This window comes from Leucoraja erinacea, chromosome 5, assembly GCF_028641065.1.
Source record: "Leucoraja erinacea ecotype New England chromosome 5, Leri_hhj_1, whole genome shotgun sequence".
Classification (NCBI taxonomy): domain Eukaryota; kingdom Metazoa; phylum Chordata; class Chondrichthyes; order Rajiformes; family Rajidae; genus Leucoraja; species Leucoraja erinaceus.
Window position 1 is genome coordinate 57,582,425 of NC_073381.1, and position 18,112 is coordinate 57,600,536.

General features: G+C 43.0%; 1 protein-coding gene across 1 annotated transcript in view; it reads right to left on the bottom strand.

Moving 5' to 3' along the window:
- Positions 1-5,948, bottom strand: part of clvs2 (clavesin 2) — a 66,349-nt gene extending 60,401 nt beyond the window's left edge. Inside the window, exon 1 of the mRNA XM_055635722.1 lies at positions 1,980-5,948. Within this exon, the coding sequence (XP_055491697.1) occupies positions 1,980-2,368 (389 nt within the window). The 5' untranslated portion in view covers positions 2,369-5,948. The remainder of the gene's footprint in view (positions 1-1,979) is intronic.
- Positions 5,949-18,112: the final 12,164 nt, after the last annotated feature.

The window sequence follows — 18,112 nt, forward strand, 5'->3', positions numbered from 1 at the left end:
CTTAAGTATTCCAATCTATTTTTTGGGTTTTTTTTTTTTAATGTGTGCTGCTGTCTAGTTTGGAGACATTACGGTTTCTTAATAAACTTTACCTTTCAAATGAGATTACATTATTGTTAATAATATTCACTTCCAATTATAATCAGACAGGCTGCTGCAATGAATTAGCCCGAGAGTTGGACAAAAAATCATTATAATCTGTAGTCTTTACTTTGCTGGATTTATATTGTATTATAAACTATTACAAAATTGCAAGTTATGACAGAATATGCAAAATAGACATTCTGGTTCAAAATACTTTAATATTTGAGGAATTACATATGACGTTGTTAAGAAGTTCATTATGCCTTGATTCAGCCAAATTATAAGAACCATCTTCAAAATTGACAAGTTGAAGCAATTAGTTTGTCAGACTATTTTGGTGTAGTAATATGCAAGCTAATCACAAAAATGGGTTTGCAATCAATAACTCTGTAAAAAGAAGTGCCATAAGCTTTTTGTTGTGTTTAATGTAGAAATCATCCATACATTTGCAGTCCTTGTTTGCTGAATTGCAGTGAAAAAAAATTACAGGAGTTTCCAGAAAGTGTTAAAGCTACAATTGATTGCACCCATAAAATCAACATAAGGCTCCACTGAAGTGTCATGGCAACCAAGAAGTCTGCAGCCTCATTATAGAAAATATGATTAAATTATGCATGCTTCATTTTTATGTTTTGTTAAATTGAGAAAAAAATGATGCAATAGAAATTGTGTCCATTAGGCAGTTATATATATGTTGAAAACAAATCTTTCTTTTAATTTAAATTTCACATACCTCGGGAAATAATAGCCTTATGGGGCTGTCATTTCTGCAAAACTGATATAATGGGCTGATTCACTGTCCCATTAGTATGTGAAATGTGCCAATATCCAGGTTTTGCGACATATGTTGGAGTAGGGGAGACAAGAAATACAATCCTCATCTCATCAACTCCTTTAATAGATCTGTTCTAAATTATGTTACATTATTAATAAGCCACATGCTATCCTCCTCACCTGCCTACCTTACAAATATGTAGCTGATCAATTTGGAGATAGTATGAGTTAATCTGTCCATTATAAATGCCTGCAGAAATCTTTATTTAATACCAAAAACATTTTAAATGCCTTTTTTCTGCATCAATATTAGCATGTAGATAGGCACTCATATCATGCAAACATAAAATGACACAAAGTGCTGGAGTAACTCAATGGTCCGACAGCCTCTCTGGACAACGTGACTAGCCCTTGCGCCCACCCTCTGCTCTATCCCCATTACTCTACCCCACCCCCTCCACACCTTATTTTTGTCTCAAATGCAAAGCAAAAATCCTCAGCTTTGACCTGATTATTTGCTACTTTTAACTTCGGTAGTAAATCTTGCACTCGGGAAAAAAACATTGCATGGTGACGGTGATGATTAACACCACCCTCATGACTGAGAGGATTTTGAGTTTGGTTTTTAAATCCATCACAATTTAAATGGCAAGTGTTGCAGTATGTCAATTTATGGAATCATGCTGCGTTATTAATATATATTGGTTAAGGAATACATTTTGTTTAATAGTACATGTGTAAATGTCCTCTGCGGTACTGATTGTGGATGAACAGCCATGATCACATTGAATGGCGGTGCTGGCTCGAAGGGCCGAGTGGGCTACTCTTGCACCTATTGTCTATGTATCTATGTAAATAAGTGTTCGTATTTTATTCCCATCCATTTCATGCAAAGATGGTTATATCTAATTGTTATTTGCCTGTTTCCCACCGTAAGTAAATTCATGATCCTAAAAGCTAGGATATTTCTCGGCAGAGGCTAGTATCAGGGGTGAAATGTTTCCGAGCATTCCAGCTAAATTAGAAATGATTAGATATAATGCTGCTATATTTAGAGGAGGGGTAAAGGGAAGGAGGTTGTGATGGAGCCGCTTTTCAGATGGATTTATACAGCGTTGTACCTGCTCTGGTCCCAGTTGGAAGCGAAGAGGACCAAGATTTTCCTGCCATAATGATCCAGGTTAGAAAGCACACCGGGGAAACCATCTTTCAGCGCCTGTTTGATCCCTGGGTCGGTGGCTTTGAAGTTCTTGAACATGTCCAGGTTCTGCTGACGATACTCGAAATATTGAGCCAGGAGACGGAACGCCTCGAAATGGTTGAACTTTCGGGCTCGGAGAAACTTTAAGATGAAAGCATCATCAGTCCGAAGGAAACCGATGTCTGGTCGAGTGATAATCATATCTCGCACTTCCTGGATGTCTTGATGTAAGGTGTCCGGATTCTCATTCAGCTCGAGTTTAGCTTTCTCCAGAGTTTCTGGCGAAAGCCCTGCCTGTAAATGAGTCATTGTTCTCTCGCTGCCTTTGTAATATGTGCAGGGTATGTCTGTGCAAAATCCGCGCGGCGAACAGGCTCACCAACCTGCCTTTTAGCTTCCGATCATCATCCTCGCTGTTGATCTTTCCTCCTCCAGAATCGTGCGAATTCAGTAACACGGTCGAAATACCTACATGAAAAACGTAGAGGATCGACAACAGTCGTTGTAACCCAGCGCTAAGAGATCCGACTGACTAGCGCGCATTGAGGAGATATATGCACCTCAGATCAATATACCAGCCATCACATTGCAGAATACGATTCCTATCATCACCCAGCCAATGCGGCAGTCTGCAGCAGAATGTATCTAAATCTCCAACAACTGTTTCATGGCATTTCAGAAGAAATGTCTTCGCACGGTTGCTTGGATAGATCCACGTCGACCTGAAGCTGCCCCACACGCATTGTACATCTCTTTCGCCCGTGTGCATGTGTGTGGGATTTTTTCCCTGTTGTTTCGTCTCAGTGTCTCTGCGCCCTGCTGCTGCGTCCTATCAGGTTTACGTCAGTGCTGGAGGTGGTGGTGAAAGTGACTTGATGTAATTTCACCGAAAACCTGGGCGTACAATGGCTGGGGAAGGGAAAGCGAACCGCGCCACCTGCTCCCCTCCAACCCAGCCCAAATGCTCTGCTTATTCATTATTGAGGGGGGAAAAACCCTCATCCTTTCATTTCTCTCCGGGAATAAAGGTCATACCAGTTTCCATAAAATTGGAAACTGAATTGGCGGCGCAATGACATAATAGCATTTCATGTGCATTAAATTAAAGCCATCATTTGTGCCGTTTTCCAAATGCAGACTGGAGTGTGTTCAGAAATATTTAAAACCCTGCCTTCATTTAAAAGCCTTGTTTTAAAACCCCACCTCGATGGCAGAGGCGGAATTGTTATAAGATGTATTTCCAAATATTTTACATGATTTTGTTATTAATATTTCAGCTACGAATGCCGGAGCTTCTTTCGAATAAAACTGCAGACATTAAAGTGAGGTTGAGACATGTCCAAAGTCCTGCTGGAGACAAGATCCGAACAGTCCCTCACCCTCCTATTCTATTACATATTAGAGCGAATGAACCATTCATTGTAAACCTGCAGCCTTGGATTCAATAAAAATGACAAGGGTGACGCATACCTTACACTTCCTTACTGAGCGAAAAGTAGCAAGAGCCAATATTGGACACACAAAAAACTACAGATGCTGGAATCTTGAGCAAAAAACGAAGTGCATTTGTGAAGAATTTAAGAGACCAAATTTCGGGTAGGGATTTGTTTCGGACTGATTGGAATGTGGAGGATGGGAGAACGCTGAAGAAATATGGAGGTGGGACAAAGCCTGACAAGCTGATAGCTAGTGTGGGGAGAGAGGGGGGGTTGATTAGCAAATGGGTGTAGTAGTGACAAAGGCTAGAGATGAAAGGAGCCAAAAGGGCGTGAGATCAGGGAGGCAGAGGGGGAGTGAGAAAAAAAAATAGGAGGGAGGGCTGTAGGTGAAAATGGACGGATGGAGAGGAAGGAGGGGTGGATAAATGGGAAGAATGGGATTCGAGAATGGGAGATGAATGTGCAAAGGAAGGAAAAGGAGCAGGGTGAGCGGAGATGAGAGATGGTGGGAGAAATATGAGTACACATGGGGAAGATACATGGCAATGTATGGTGGTTGAAATGGCAATTTCAATCCTTTCCATTGTCATTACTACACTGGCAGGGAGGAGTGACCGAATTTACGCAGTCAATAACAAAAGCAAATCTTCCAGTCATTATTTCCAGTTTAATTGATTCAATAGACGATAGACAATAGGTGCAGGAGTAGGCCATTCAACCCTTCGAGCCAGCACCGCCATTCAATGGGATCATGGCTGATTATCCTTAATCAGTACCCCGTTTCTGCCTTCTCCCCATGTCCCCTGACTCTGCTATCTTTAAAAGCCCTATCTAGCTCTCTCTTGCAAGTATCCAGAAAACCTGCCTCCTCCACCCTCTGAGGCAGAGAATTCCACAGACTCACCACTCTCTGTGAGAAAACGTGTTTCCTCATCTCCATTCTAAATGGCTTACTCCTTATTCTTAAAATGTGGCCCCTGGTTCTGCACTCCCCCAACATTGGGAACATGTTTCCTGCCTCAAGCGTGTCCAAACCCTTAACAATCTTATATGTTTCAATGAGATCCCCTCTAATCCTTCTAAACTCCAGAGTATACAAGCCCAGCTGCTCCATTCTCTCAGCATATGACAGACCCGCCATCCCGGGAATTAACCTTGTAAACCTACGCTGCACTCCCTCAATAGCAAGAATGTCCTTCCTCAAATTAGGGGACCAAAACTGCACACAATACTCCAGGTGTGGTCTCACCAGGGCTCTGTACAACTGCGGAAGGACCTCTTTGCTCTTATATTTGATTTCTCTTGTTATAAAGGCCAACATGCCATTTGCTTTCTTCACTGTGTGCTGTACCTGCATACTTACTTTCATAGACTGATGTACAAGGACACCCAGATCCCGTTGTACTCCCCCTTTTCCCAACTTGACGCCATTTAGATAGTAATCTGCCTTCCTGTTTTTGCTACCAAAGTAGATAACCTCACATTTATCTGCATTAAACTTCATCTGCCACTCATCTGCCCACTCCCCCAACCTGTTCAAGTCACCCTGCATTCTCATAGCATCCTCCTCACAGTTCACACTGCCACCCAGCTTTGTGTCATCTGCAAACTCGCTAATGTTACTTTGAATCCCTTCATCCAAATCATTGATGTATATTGTAAATAGCTGTCCCAGCACAGAGCCTTGCGGTACCACACTAGTCACTGCCTGCCATTCTGAAAGGGACCCGTTAATCCCTACTCTTTGTACACGCTGGAATTCAGAAGATTGAGGGGGGATCTTATAGAAACTTACAAAATTCTTAAGGGGTTTGACAGGCTAGATGTAGGAAGATTGTTCCCGATGTTGGAGAAGTCCAGAACAAGGGGTCACAGTTTTAGGATAAGAGGGAAGTCTTTTAGGACCGAGATGAGAAAATCATTTTTTACACAGAGAGTGGTGAATCTCTGGAACTCTCTGCCACAGAAGGTAGTTGAGGCCAGTTCATTGGCTATATTTAAGAGGGAGTTAGATGTGGCCCTTGTGGCTAAAGGAATCGGGGGGTATGGAGAGAAGGCAGGGATGGGATACTGAGTTGGATGATCAACCATGATCATATCGAATGGCGGTGCAGGCTCGAAGGGCCGAATGGCCTACTCCTGCACCTATTTTCTAGGTTTCTATGTTTCCTGTTTGCCAACCACTTCTCTATCCATGTCAGCACTCTACCCCCAATAACATGTGCCCTAAATTTGCCCACTAATCTCCTATGTGGGACCTTATCAAATGCTTCCTGAAAGTCCAGGTACACTACATCCACTGGCTCTCCCTAGTCCATTTTCCTAGTTACATCTTCAAAAAATTCCAGAAGATTAGTCAAGCATGATTTCCTCTTCGTAAATCCATGCTGACTCGGACCGATTCTGTTACTGCTATCCAAATGTGCGGCTATCTCATCTTTTATAATTACGCAGCTGAAAAACACCCACTAATTTGCCAATTTACACTGGCCACAATCTCTTGCCCCAGGACGGAGTCACAGACAACTAATAGAGTTAAAGGTACATCACAATTTATAACTCTAGTTGGTATCAACTTAAATTTAACTGGATGGATCAGAAACCGCAATTTCTCAAATGTTAGTTTTGCAGCTGAAACAGCTAATTTAGCAAGATTTAGCATTTTTGTAATATCATCCAGATAGGCCATGGATATGTATTTTTGAGCTTTGAGCAGCCCAAGCCAAATGTAGTAAATAACCTGGGAGCTGAAGTTAGCCCATTTTGCAACGCTTTAACTGCTATCGTTGCCTGTTACTTACAAAATTCGTAAGAGGTTGGACAGGCTAGATGCAGGAAGATTGTTCCCGATGTTGGGGAAGTCCAGAACAAGGGATCACAGTTTAAGGATAAGGGGGAAATCTTTTAGGACCGAGATGAAAAAAACATTTTTCACACAGAACGTGGTGAATCTCTGGAATTCTCTGCCACAGAAGGTAGTTGAAGCCAGTTAATTGGCTATATTTAAGAGGGAGTTAGATGTGGCCCTTGTGGCTAAAGGGATCAGGGGGTATGGAGAGAAAGCAGGCACAGGATACTGAGTTGGATGATCAGCCATGATCATATTGAATTGTGGTGCAGGCTCGAAGGGCCAAATGGCCTACTCCTGCACCTGTTTTCTATGTTTCTATGTTTCTATCCAGCTAAATTTCAAATATCTCCGTTGAACCCTGTGAATGGGAACTGAATAGTATACATCTTTGAGATCGATGCATGCCATAAAGTATCCTATGGAATATCCGCTATTAGACAGTAACAAAGTTTCCCTTAAAAAAAGTATACTGCACATGTGAATGTGAGTTAATCAAGGGTGATCCCTGAGAATGGAAATCAGTTGTTTAATAGTAACACATTTCCATATTCTGAAAGTCTCTGTTGCACATACGAGTTAAATCAAAGATGAACCGACATCTTCCACCATTCACCAAATTCCCGAGACAGTCTCGGAAGATAATTGTGGCCATAATACTGGGCCTGCCTTGAAAGACAACTCCGGCCATGATACTGACCCTGCCTCGAAAGACAACTCTAGCCATATTCCTGAGTTTGTCTCGGAAGGCAATCCTGGCTGCCATACTGAGCCTGCCTCGAAAGACAACTCGGGCCCTAGTTCCAAGCCATGCTTGGAACCCTTGTATACTGTGCAAATCAAGCACATGTTATTAATGAATCGGAATTTTATCATTGTCATTTGTACAAAAAACAAGCGTAAATATTACCAATTTGTAAATGGTCCACATACCCCATGTTTCGGATGAACCAGCCCCACCTACCTCCATGGCTACCGGTGGTCTTATGGTAAGCCCAAAGGCCCCTGATATGGGTTCTATTCCCGTCCTTGATTGAAGAGTAGGACTGGTGGGGCGTGTAGATTCCATATTTCCTGAGACCGGCTTGGACCTTGGCCTGAAAGACCTCTGCCCAGCTTTCCAGCTGCCACCAGCATCAGTGAACTGCTTACTGCCGATGAGGCATGTGGTGTGTTGTCGCCGAAACGATGAAGCTTTGTTCATCGTTGGTACTTTGATTAGTACGACAGCTTTTGCTTCCACATCCAGGTATACCTGTTGGATAAATCTTACCTGAAGAGAAGCTTCGGCGGCTGGTTTCTTTTTTCCCATGTCACCCCTGGTAGCGTTGTTCACTGCCGGCCGTGAAGGGGAACTCTGGCCCATTCCGGGTTTTCTGCCCACGGCAGTAACTCTTTTGTTTGCGAGAATTTCCTTGGAGCCATATGCATGTGCTCCAGTATGTTTCACGGACATACTTCGAATTTGAAGTCAGTTACACACTGACCACTCGCACTCCCCTCCACAGCGAGGGAGATTTCGTAGGCAGCCCTGACACAGGTGCTGCCGCAGGCCCCTGAGGATACCTGCGCTGACATGGCCTCTCCTACGGACCTATATCAGGATTTTTGCTCTGAGTCAGACAGGAACTGACCTCGAATGCTCCCCTCCTCAGAGAGGGAGACCTTGTGCAGCCTTGTAACAGGTGCCGTTGCCATTGGCCCCCAGGAGACCCACGGTGATATAACTCCCTCCTTTGGAGCATATCATTGTGGAGCATCTCTCCATCAGGTGCTCCATGTGGGTTAGAACGTTTAAAAACCCTACCCATTGAAGGAGGGGATCCTCTCCATCAGGAAACCTCCTGGCGACTCCTCTTCCCTACGCACCCCTCCTCAGAGAGGGAGATATAATTTTGTGGCTAACCCTCCAAGTGGGGTTGCCTAGGTGCTATCGGCACTAGTCTGAAGCCGCTGGCTCCACCGCCAGCGATTCGGAAAGTGAATTAAACCGCCGCCCGCTATCCGCACTTCCGCGGTCTCCGTAGTTGGTTCCCCGCGGTCCGTGGCCGGGCTTCCCCGAGGTCATGACCGGGATTCCCTGCGGTCCGACTGTGATTCCCCGCGGTCCATAAAGGTTTCCCCGCGGGCCGCCCGGCATTCGCCCCGAAATCCAACAGGAAACTCTGTAAGGAGAGATTCCTACAAGAAAGCATATAACCCGGGAATAAGTTTAAAACTTACCTTGCAGGTTTAAACTTACCGCTGGCAGGAGCAGCGCCCTGTCAGTCAGCCGTTTTGCAATGCGCTAGACGGCCATCTTCACATAGTCACTCACGTGACTCAGAAGTAAAATCTACAATTGGAGAGGGACAAGAGTAAATCGGAGGTGTCAGTGTTACTGTTGAATAAAGGGGACTATGGAGCCATGAGGGAGGAGCTGGCCAAAGTTGACCGGAAAGAGACCCCTAGTAGGGATGACAGTGGAACAACAATGGCAGGTATTTCTGGGAATAATACAGAAGGTGCAGGATCAGTTCATTCCAAAGAGGAAGAAAGATTCCAAGGGAGTAAGAGGCGAACGTGGCTGACAAGGGACGTCAGGGACAGTATAAAAATAAAAGATAAGAAGTACAACGTAGCAAAGATGACGGGAAGCAAGAGGATTGGGTAATGTTTAAAGAGCAACAGAAGATAACTAAAAAGGCAAAACGGGGAGAAAAGATGAGGTACAAAGGTAAGCTAGCCAAGAATATAAAGGAGCTTTGTTAAAGATTCTTCCGGCATGTGAAGAGGAAAAAATTAGTGAAGACCAAAGTTGGGCCCTTAAAGACGGAAAAAGGTGAATTTATTATGGGGAACAAGGAAATGACAGATGAGGAACATGTACTTTGGATCCGTCTTCACTAAGGAGGACATAAAAAGCTTCAAGATTTTCTAGTGGCCAGAGGGTCTGCGGTGATGGAGGAACTGAAGGAAATCCACATTAGGCAGGAAATGGTGTTGGATAGACTGATCGGACTGAAGGCTGATAAATCCCCAGGGCCTGATGGCTTCATCCCAGGGTACTTAAGAAAGTGGCTCTAGAAATTGTGGATGCATTGGTGATAATTTTCCAATGTTCTATAGATTCAGGATCAATTCCTGTGATTTGGAGGGTAGCTAATGTTATCCCACTTTTTAAGAAAGGAGAGAAAAAACAGGGAATCATAGACCAGTTAGCCTGACATTGGTGGTAGAGATGCTGGAGTCAATTACAAAATATGAAATAGCGGCATATTTGGATAGCAGTAACAGGATCGGTCCGAGTCAGCATGGATTTATGAAGGGGAAATCATGCTTGACTAATTTTCTGGAATTTTTTGAGGATGTAACTAGGATAATGGACAAGGGAGAGCCAGTGGATGTAGTGTACCTGGACTTTCAGAAAGCAGTTGATAAGGTCACACATTGGAGATTAGTGGGCAAAATTAGAGTACATGGTATTGTGGGTAGAGCACTGACATGGATAGAAAATTGGTTGGCAGACAGGAAGCAAAGAGTAGGGATTAACGGGTCTCTTTCAGAATGGCAGGCAGTGACTAGTGGGATACCGCACGGCTCGGCATTGCGAGCGCAGCTATTTACAATATACATCAATGATTTAGATGAAGGGATTCAAAGTAACATTAGCAAATTTGCACATGACACGGTTGGGTGGCAGTGTGCTATGAGAATGCAGGGTGACTTGGACAGGTTGGGTGAGTGGGCAGATGCATGGCAGATGCAGTTTAATGTGGATAAATGTGAGGTGATCCACTTTGGTAGCAAAAATAGGAAGTCAGATTACTATGGAAATGGTGGGTGGGAAAAGGGAAAGTACAACGGGATCTGAAGGTCCTTGTTCATCAATCAATGAAAGTAAGCATGCAGGTACAGCAGGCAGTGAAGAAAGCGAATGGCATGTTGGCCTTTACAACACGAGGAGTTGAGTATAGGAGAAAAGAGGTCCTTCTGCAGGTGTATACGGCCCTAATGATATCACACCTGGAGTATTGTGTGCAGGGTAGCGTAGGTATACAATGTTAATTCCCGGGATGGCGGGACTGTCATATGCTGAGAGAATGGAGTGGCTGGGCTTGTATACTCTGGAGTTTAGAAGGAGGAGAGGGTATCTTATTGAAACATATAAGATTATTAAGGGTTTGGACATGCTGGAGGCAGGAAACATGTTCCCGATGTTGGGGGAGTCAAGAACCAGGGGCCACAGTTTAAGAATAAGGGGTAAGCCATTTAGAACGGAGACGAGGAAACACATTTTCTCACAGAGAGTTGTGAGTGTGTGGAATTCTCTGCCTCAGAGGGTGGTGGAGGCAGGTTCTCTGGATGCTTTCAAGAGAGAGGTAGATAGGGCTCTTAAAGATGGTGGAATCAGGGGATATGGGGAGAAGGCAAGAACGGGGTACTAATTGGGGATGATCAGTCATGATCACATTAAATGGCAGTGCTGGCTCAAAGGGCCGAATGACCTACTCCTGCACCTATTGTCTATTGTCTATACTGTTCCTAAAATGGCACTACTTGTATCACTGTAATGTACATTAATAATAATAATAATAATAATAATAATAATAATAATAATAATAATAACAATAATAATAATATATTTTATTGTCATTGCACATCAGTGCAACGATATTTAGTATGCAGCTTCCAACCGATGTTAAATAAAAGTAAAATAAATAAATAAGCTGTGTGACGTGACCATCCGAGGGAGACAGTCCGGGGGGGGTGGGGGGCACTCAGCAGGGCCGGTTCAGAGCCACTATAGCTCTGGGAATAAAGCTGTTTCTGGGTCTGGAGGTTCGGTCGTAGAAGGCCTTGTAACGTCTGCCAGAGGGAAGTAGTTCGAACAGTCCATTACAAGGGTATGAGGAGTCAGGACAGTGTGAAGAGCCAGAGAGATGGCATCCTCTGTTGATCTATTTGCCCTGTATGTAGGTATGTTATAAAACCTACCTGAATCGTGTCTGAGCATCTGCCCTACCCCGTGTGCGTGATTTTGGCGCTGTTTAGTGGGGGCGGGTTTAAAACGCGATTTTTACTAGGCTGTTCCAATCGAAAATGTTCAGCCTAGTAAATCATTAATGGAAAATCGCTGAAAGACCCCGTCGCAAAAGGTATTATTAGTTTTTATGGCCTTGTATAATATTTATAGTAGTTTAAATATCACTCTCTCACTCCGCAACCTCTCGCAGCCCCAGGGTTTTATAAAGCAAACAATTAAAGGTATGTACCTTATTTTTACATTAAATGGGGCATGTAAATAACCCTGAATATAAAGTTTTCTATAGCGAGTAGTTCATTTTGGGCTCTTTATATCCCGCAGTATTTTTCTGGGCACTTGAGGGCACAAATCCAGCGCAATGTGAACGTTCTAAACCAGCGCGTTCACAGGAACCCACTAGAAAGCCAATTTAAATTGACTTTAATTTACAGCAAATGAACACTAAATTCCTTCCATTTGGCCTATAAATTGATGTAAATGAGATTTAAAAATCATGTTTTATTGTGAATTATTTGTGAATATTATTTGGACACTTGGGCTATTTAAAAATGTTAATCATTTATTAAGAAATGGATAGATGTTTAGATCTAGTAATTGAAGTTTGAAATTAGCTACAATTGGGTAACTAACTAATTATATGCTTTAATTTCAGGTCATCCAAGTAAGATTATTTTATATTTGTTTCAGAATGGTTCAATCTATGATAACTGAAAATTTCATTCAGTTCTCTTAATTTTTAAGAAGGTTATGGGCTTTTGACTGTCCACGATCACAGCTTTTTTGTTATGTCCATAGAAAATCAATAGGGAACAAGATGCTAATTTCCGAGTATGAAAATGGCCATAACTTTTTTATTACTTGAGATATGAAAGTGAATTAGGTGTCAAATTAAACTTATTGTTATGCTTTATCTGATGGGATAAATTGCAGACTTGATTTTTTAAATCTCAAAATTTTGTAACATTGCTACTGTATGCAAATTGATGAGAGTCCAGTGAGGCAGGGATGCTGGATTTGATATGGGAGAGGACCAGCCTTTCGAAGCATTGGGATTGGAGTTAGGGCAACCGGGCGGTAGTCGTTCAGGTTGGTGACTTTAGACTTTTTCGGCACCGGCACTATGGTGGCTGTTTTCAGGCACTTGGGAACCATTGCCAGAGATAGAGACAGATTAAGGATTCTCGTGAATACCTCCGCCAGCTGTATAGCAGTCCTTTAGTACCCTTCCCTGGACTGCATCCGGGCCTGCAGCCTTGCGTGGATTGATCCTACGCAGAGCGCACTGTACCTCCTGAGTGCTCAGTGTTAAGGCCTGTCCCTCCGCCATGGCTGGGGTTATTCCACTCCTGGTGGTGTGCCAGTTTTGAAGCGGGCAAAGAAGGTGTTTAATTCGTTGGTCGGTGTGATATCACCGTGGGGCCAGGCGGGGCTGCTCTTGTAGTCAGTGATGTCCCTGACTCCCTGCCACATGCTTCTGGTGTCCGCGGTATTGAAATGGTCTTCCACCCTTTGCCTGTGGATGTCTTTGGCCTTTTTTATGCCTTTGTTCAGGTTCGACCTGGCCGCACTGTTTGCAGAAGTGTCCCTGGATTTAAAGGCATGGTTGCGTGCCCTTAGCAGATTCTGAACCTCCTTGTTCATCCAGGGTTTCCGGTTTGGGAACATCTTTATTTGCTTGTCCACTGTGACAATCTCCACACAGCAGTTGATGTAGGAGAGCACAGTGGATGTGTACTCCTCCAAGTCTACCTCTGTACCACTGGTTGCCTGTTGTGCAAACAGGTCCCAGTCGGTGCGATCAAAGTAGTCCTGGAGTTGTATGGTGGCGACCTCGGGCCATATTTTGACCGTCCTTATTGCAGGTTTGGTCTTGCGGATGAGGGGTTTGTATGTAGGCAGTAGAAACGGTGAGAGGCAATAGGATTGTCCCAGGAATGGGCAGGGGAGAGCTCTGTAAGCGTCCTGGATGTTGGTGTACACGTTATCCAGCGTGTTTGAGCCCCTGGTAGGGCACTGCACATGCTGGTGGAATTTGCGGAGTGCGGCTCGTAGGTCGACCTGATTAAAGTCCCCTGCAACAATGAAGGCACCGTCGGGGTGAGCATCCTGCTGCTTACTGATGGCCGAGTGCAGCTGTGCTAGCGCTAGGTTAGCATTAGCCTGTGGTGGGATGTATATGGCCATGATGATAACCACAGTAAATTCCCGAGGCAGGTAAAACGGCCTACATTTAAGCAGTAGGTATTCCAGGTCTGGGGAACAGTAGCTCTCTACTGCAGTGTGGTTGGTGCACCAGTCATTGTTGATATAGATACAGAGCCCGCCACCCTTGCTCTTACCGGAGTCCTTTGTTCTATCAGCACGATGCAGTGACCGGTTGGTTAGGTCCACAGCCCCATCGGGAACCAGCGCGCTGAGCCAGGTCTCTGTGAAGATCAGCACACAGCAGTCTTTCAGGGATCGCTGGGTGTTGATCCAGAGCCTTATCTCATCCAGCTTGTTGGTGAGTGACCGGACATTCGCGAGAAAGACGCTTGGGAACGATGGTCTTTGTGGAGCCCTTCGTAGCCTGTCCTGCACCCCCGCTCGCTTTCCACGTTTCTGCTTTCGCTCCCGGCGCTTGCTCCGTCTCCTACCCTCCGGAGTGGTGATCCAGGGGGCTGTTCTGCCCAGCTCCATCGTGCTTTTGGTGAGGGTGCTGTAGTACTCACAAGCCAGTTTCTCGCAGCCACGTCCGATATTGAGCAGTTCCGTGCGGCTCCATGTGCGACCCATCGGGATTACGATGTGGGTCCTGGATTTCCTCTTCCTGGAGGTTAGTTTCTTACTGTGGTTTCTGTGGGTACTGGGGTTTCTAGGGGTTCTAGGGGTTCTTGGGGTTCTGAGGTTATTAAAGACCTTATTTTCACAGCCGCGTTCGGTACCGGGCTGCTCCGAATTGACTCGGACTTGGGAGCGCAAACCTGCTGCGTCTGAACGCGTCGCCATCTAATAAATAAAATATATATATTTTTGATTTGTTTAAATGGCACTACCAGAGAGGAAAACTACCAGAGATCCCAGATTCAAAGTGAGTTATGTGCAGAATCTCAGCAGAATCTATGCGAGCATTGCAATGGCCTCTTAATATCATTATTGATTCAGGATCTAGGTTCATCAGCATTAGGATGGTATGCCGAGTATTTTATTTGTGTTGATTTAACTCAATTATCTAATTAATTTATGGATACACAAAGAACTGTTGATGCTGGAATATTGAGTAACACACAAAGCACTGGGGTAACTCAGTGGGTCAGTCAGCATATGTGGAAGTTATGGATAGATGTTGTTTCAGATCAGATCTGAATAAGAGTCCCGACCTGAAACATTGCCTAATGCATTCCCTACATATGGTCTTTAATTAGTCTGTGCCTCAGTAAACACTGGTAGATCCTGTCCAGAAGAAGCCCCTCCAACAACTTCCCCACCACTGGAATTGGGATCACTGGCCTGTAGTTCCCTGGCTTGCACTTGCTGCCCTTCTCAAGTAATGGTACAACGCTAGCCATCCTCCAGTCCTCCGGAACTTCACCTGTGGCTAAAGATGATGGAAACATCTCTGCAAGGGCCTTCACAATTTTTCCCAAACTTCCCACAAGGATGTACTTGGTCAGGTCCATGGGGATTTATCCAGTTTAATGCATTTTAAAACTGACAATACCTCCTCTTTGGTAATAATTAATTTATGCTCCAGGTCCATGTGATAATTTTTTTTAGCAAGCTGCCAATATCTGCTCCAATCCAACAGAAGGCTGCTGGAAATGTGCATTGCGTTTGAGTGTATGCGTAATTCTAAACCTTTTCTTGTCAACATTGTATTTTTTAAATGTTTTTATTGTGTAGGGAGCTTCTATATATCATTGAAACATCAAGTTAGGAAAAATGCCAATGGGAGCCAATAGGAATTGCAAAACTGAATGATCATAATTTCACTTGGTATATTTAAGCAGCAGGATAACTTATGTTTTTAAATGAACAGCTCCGAGCTGAAATAATCCACCGTATAACTTCTATGGTATTTTTAATCTCTTCATACATGATTAAAACTCAAATCGCAGACATAAACTCCAACTTATTTGAGGGTGCAAATATTTTGTAACAATATAATGAAAAAATATATAATACTGCAAGTATCAGAATTATTAAGTCAGAGCAATGTCGATGCGACTCTTGGATCAAGAGTAATGTGCATATACGAGGATTGATTTTAACCTAAAAGATGCTGTAAACTGTTTGAATCTATGAATAAATATATAATTGATAAATTTATGTGTAAAATATACCACATATGTGCACCATCCTATCACCTGAGTAATGACATTTAAAGTCCTTTGCAACAGTCACTAATAGTCAGAACTCAATAATAGCATGCATTTCTATTTTTTCAGAAGTATATTTTAAATGATTCATTAACAAATGCAAAGACTGCCAAAGGAACATATATCCACAAGCTCATCAACCTGTCAACGATGTAATGTATTTATCTTTATTGTGTTCTATCGCTATTTTTTATGTTTAATTCTTGCCTTTTTAGCTATCTCATTTAATGGCTCGTTCAATGGCTGGGTCAATATAGATGGACCATTCAAGAACTGAGCATACATCACAATAATAATGTCCCTCCATCTTCCTTAGGTAAAGAGATCAGATCTGTACACAAAATTCTAGATGCAATCTTACCAGGACTCCATATATTGGATCAAAATGTCTTCAGATTTGTGTTCATATATTCTTACAAGAAAGGCCAACATACAGACACAAGAGACTGCAGATGCCAGAATCTGGAGCAAACAAACAATCTGCTGGGAGAACATAATTGAGTTGAGCAGCATCTGTGGGTGAAAAGGAATGTTCTTTCGAGTCCTGATGAAGGGCTTTGATCTAAATTGTCAACCTTCCTATAGTAGAATGGCCAGAACCATACACATTACTCTAAATGTAGCTTTACCAACATCTTGTACAACTGTAACATAACCTACCAGCACCTGTACTCAATATCCTGACCGATGATGGCATGCATGCCAAACGTCTTCTTAACCACCCTAGTCGCCACTTTCATAGAACTTTATACCAGCACCTCTAAGTCTCTCCATTCTACAACACTCCTTAAGCCCTACCATTTACAGTGTAAATCCTAGCCTGCTTTTGCAGGTTAAATATGGATGAGAACGTACCTGGTATAGTTAGCAAGTTTCCAAACGGCACAAAAGTGGGTGGTATTGTAGTTAATGAAGGTGGTTGTCAAAAATTGCAGCAGGATCATGATCAGTTGGGCAGGTCTGAGTATTGAGTATAATAATAATAATAATAATAATAATAATAATAATAATAATAATAATAATTTTATTTATAGAGCACTTTAAAAACAATCATAGTTGCAACAAAGTGCTGTACATCACTAATCATTGACAAAAAAAGTTAATACCAATAACAACTATCAAAAGAAATAGTAGGAAAAGATATGTAAAATAAAGAAACATTAAAAACAATAAAAACAGAAGCAAAGTCTCAGGCATGGTCAAAAGCCAAGGAGTACAAATGTGTTTTAACACTGGATTTGAAGATGGACAGTGAGGGGGCCTGTCTGATGTGCAACAGCAGGGTGTTCCAGTGTGCTGGAGCAGCAACAGAGAAGGCTCTATCTCCTCTGAGCTTCCGATTAGACCTCGGTACCTGCAGGAGCAGCTGACCAGCTGACCTGAGGGACCGGGCATAAAAGATGGGAGGTAATGTTGCAGTTATGTAAGACATTGGTGAGGTCGCATTGTGTTCAGTTCATGGCATCAGGTATTGGAAAGATGTTGACAAGGTAGAAAATGTGCAGAGATGATTTATGTCAGTGTTGCCAGGACTCGAGGGCCTGAGCTAAAGGGAAAGGTTGAGCAGGCTAGGACTTTATTTCTTGGAGTGCAGGAGGATGAGGGGTGATCTTATAGAGATGTACAAAATCATGAGAGGAATAGATCAGGTAGATGTCTCTTGCCCAGAGTAGAGGAATCGAGAACCAAAGGACATAGGTTTAAGGTAAGGGGGGAATGATTGAATAGGAACCAGAGGGTTAACCTTTTCACACATCGGGTGGTAGGTGTATGGAACAAGATGCTGGAGGAGATAGTTGAGGCAGGTACTATCACAATGTTTAAGAAATATTTGGATGGGTACATGGATAAGTGAAGCTCCCAAACATTTACTATAGGTAAGAGGCAAACTCACTGCTGAAAGTTAAGACACTTTTCAAGATTAAAGTAGTCTTTTTGTGACATGATTATTTTCAATTCAATATTTTACAAGCATGGAGTCTTTAACACTAAGATTTTAATTGTGTCTGGAGATTTTTGCTTTCTCTATTTTTCTAATCTAATTTTCATAGTCTTGCCAACAATTGGAAGTCACTATTCAAACATATATTCTCCAACAACTACAATGAAAATTGAACATGTATAAATACCTTTGAACATAGAACAGTACAATATAGGAACAAGACCTTTGAACCACAATTGAGCTCTGAACATGATGCCAAGTTAAACTAATCTTCATGTGCCTATCTAAAAGCTTCTTAAATGCCATTATCATATCTGCTTCCACTACTATCCCTGGCTGAGTGTTCCTGGCATTCACCACTCTCTGTGTACAAATATTTATTTGCACATCACCTTTAAACTTTGCTCCTCTAACGTTAAAACTATGCTCTCTAGTCTTTG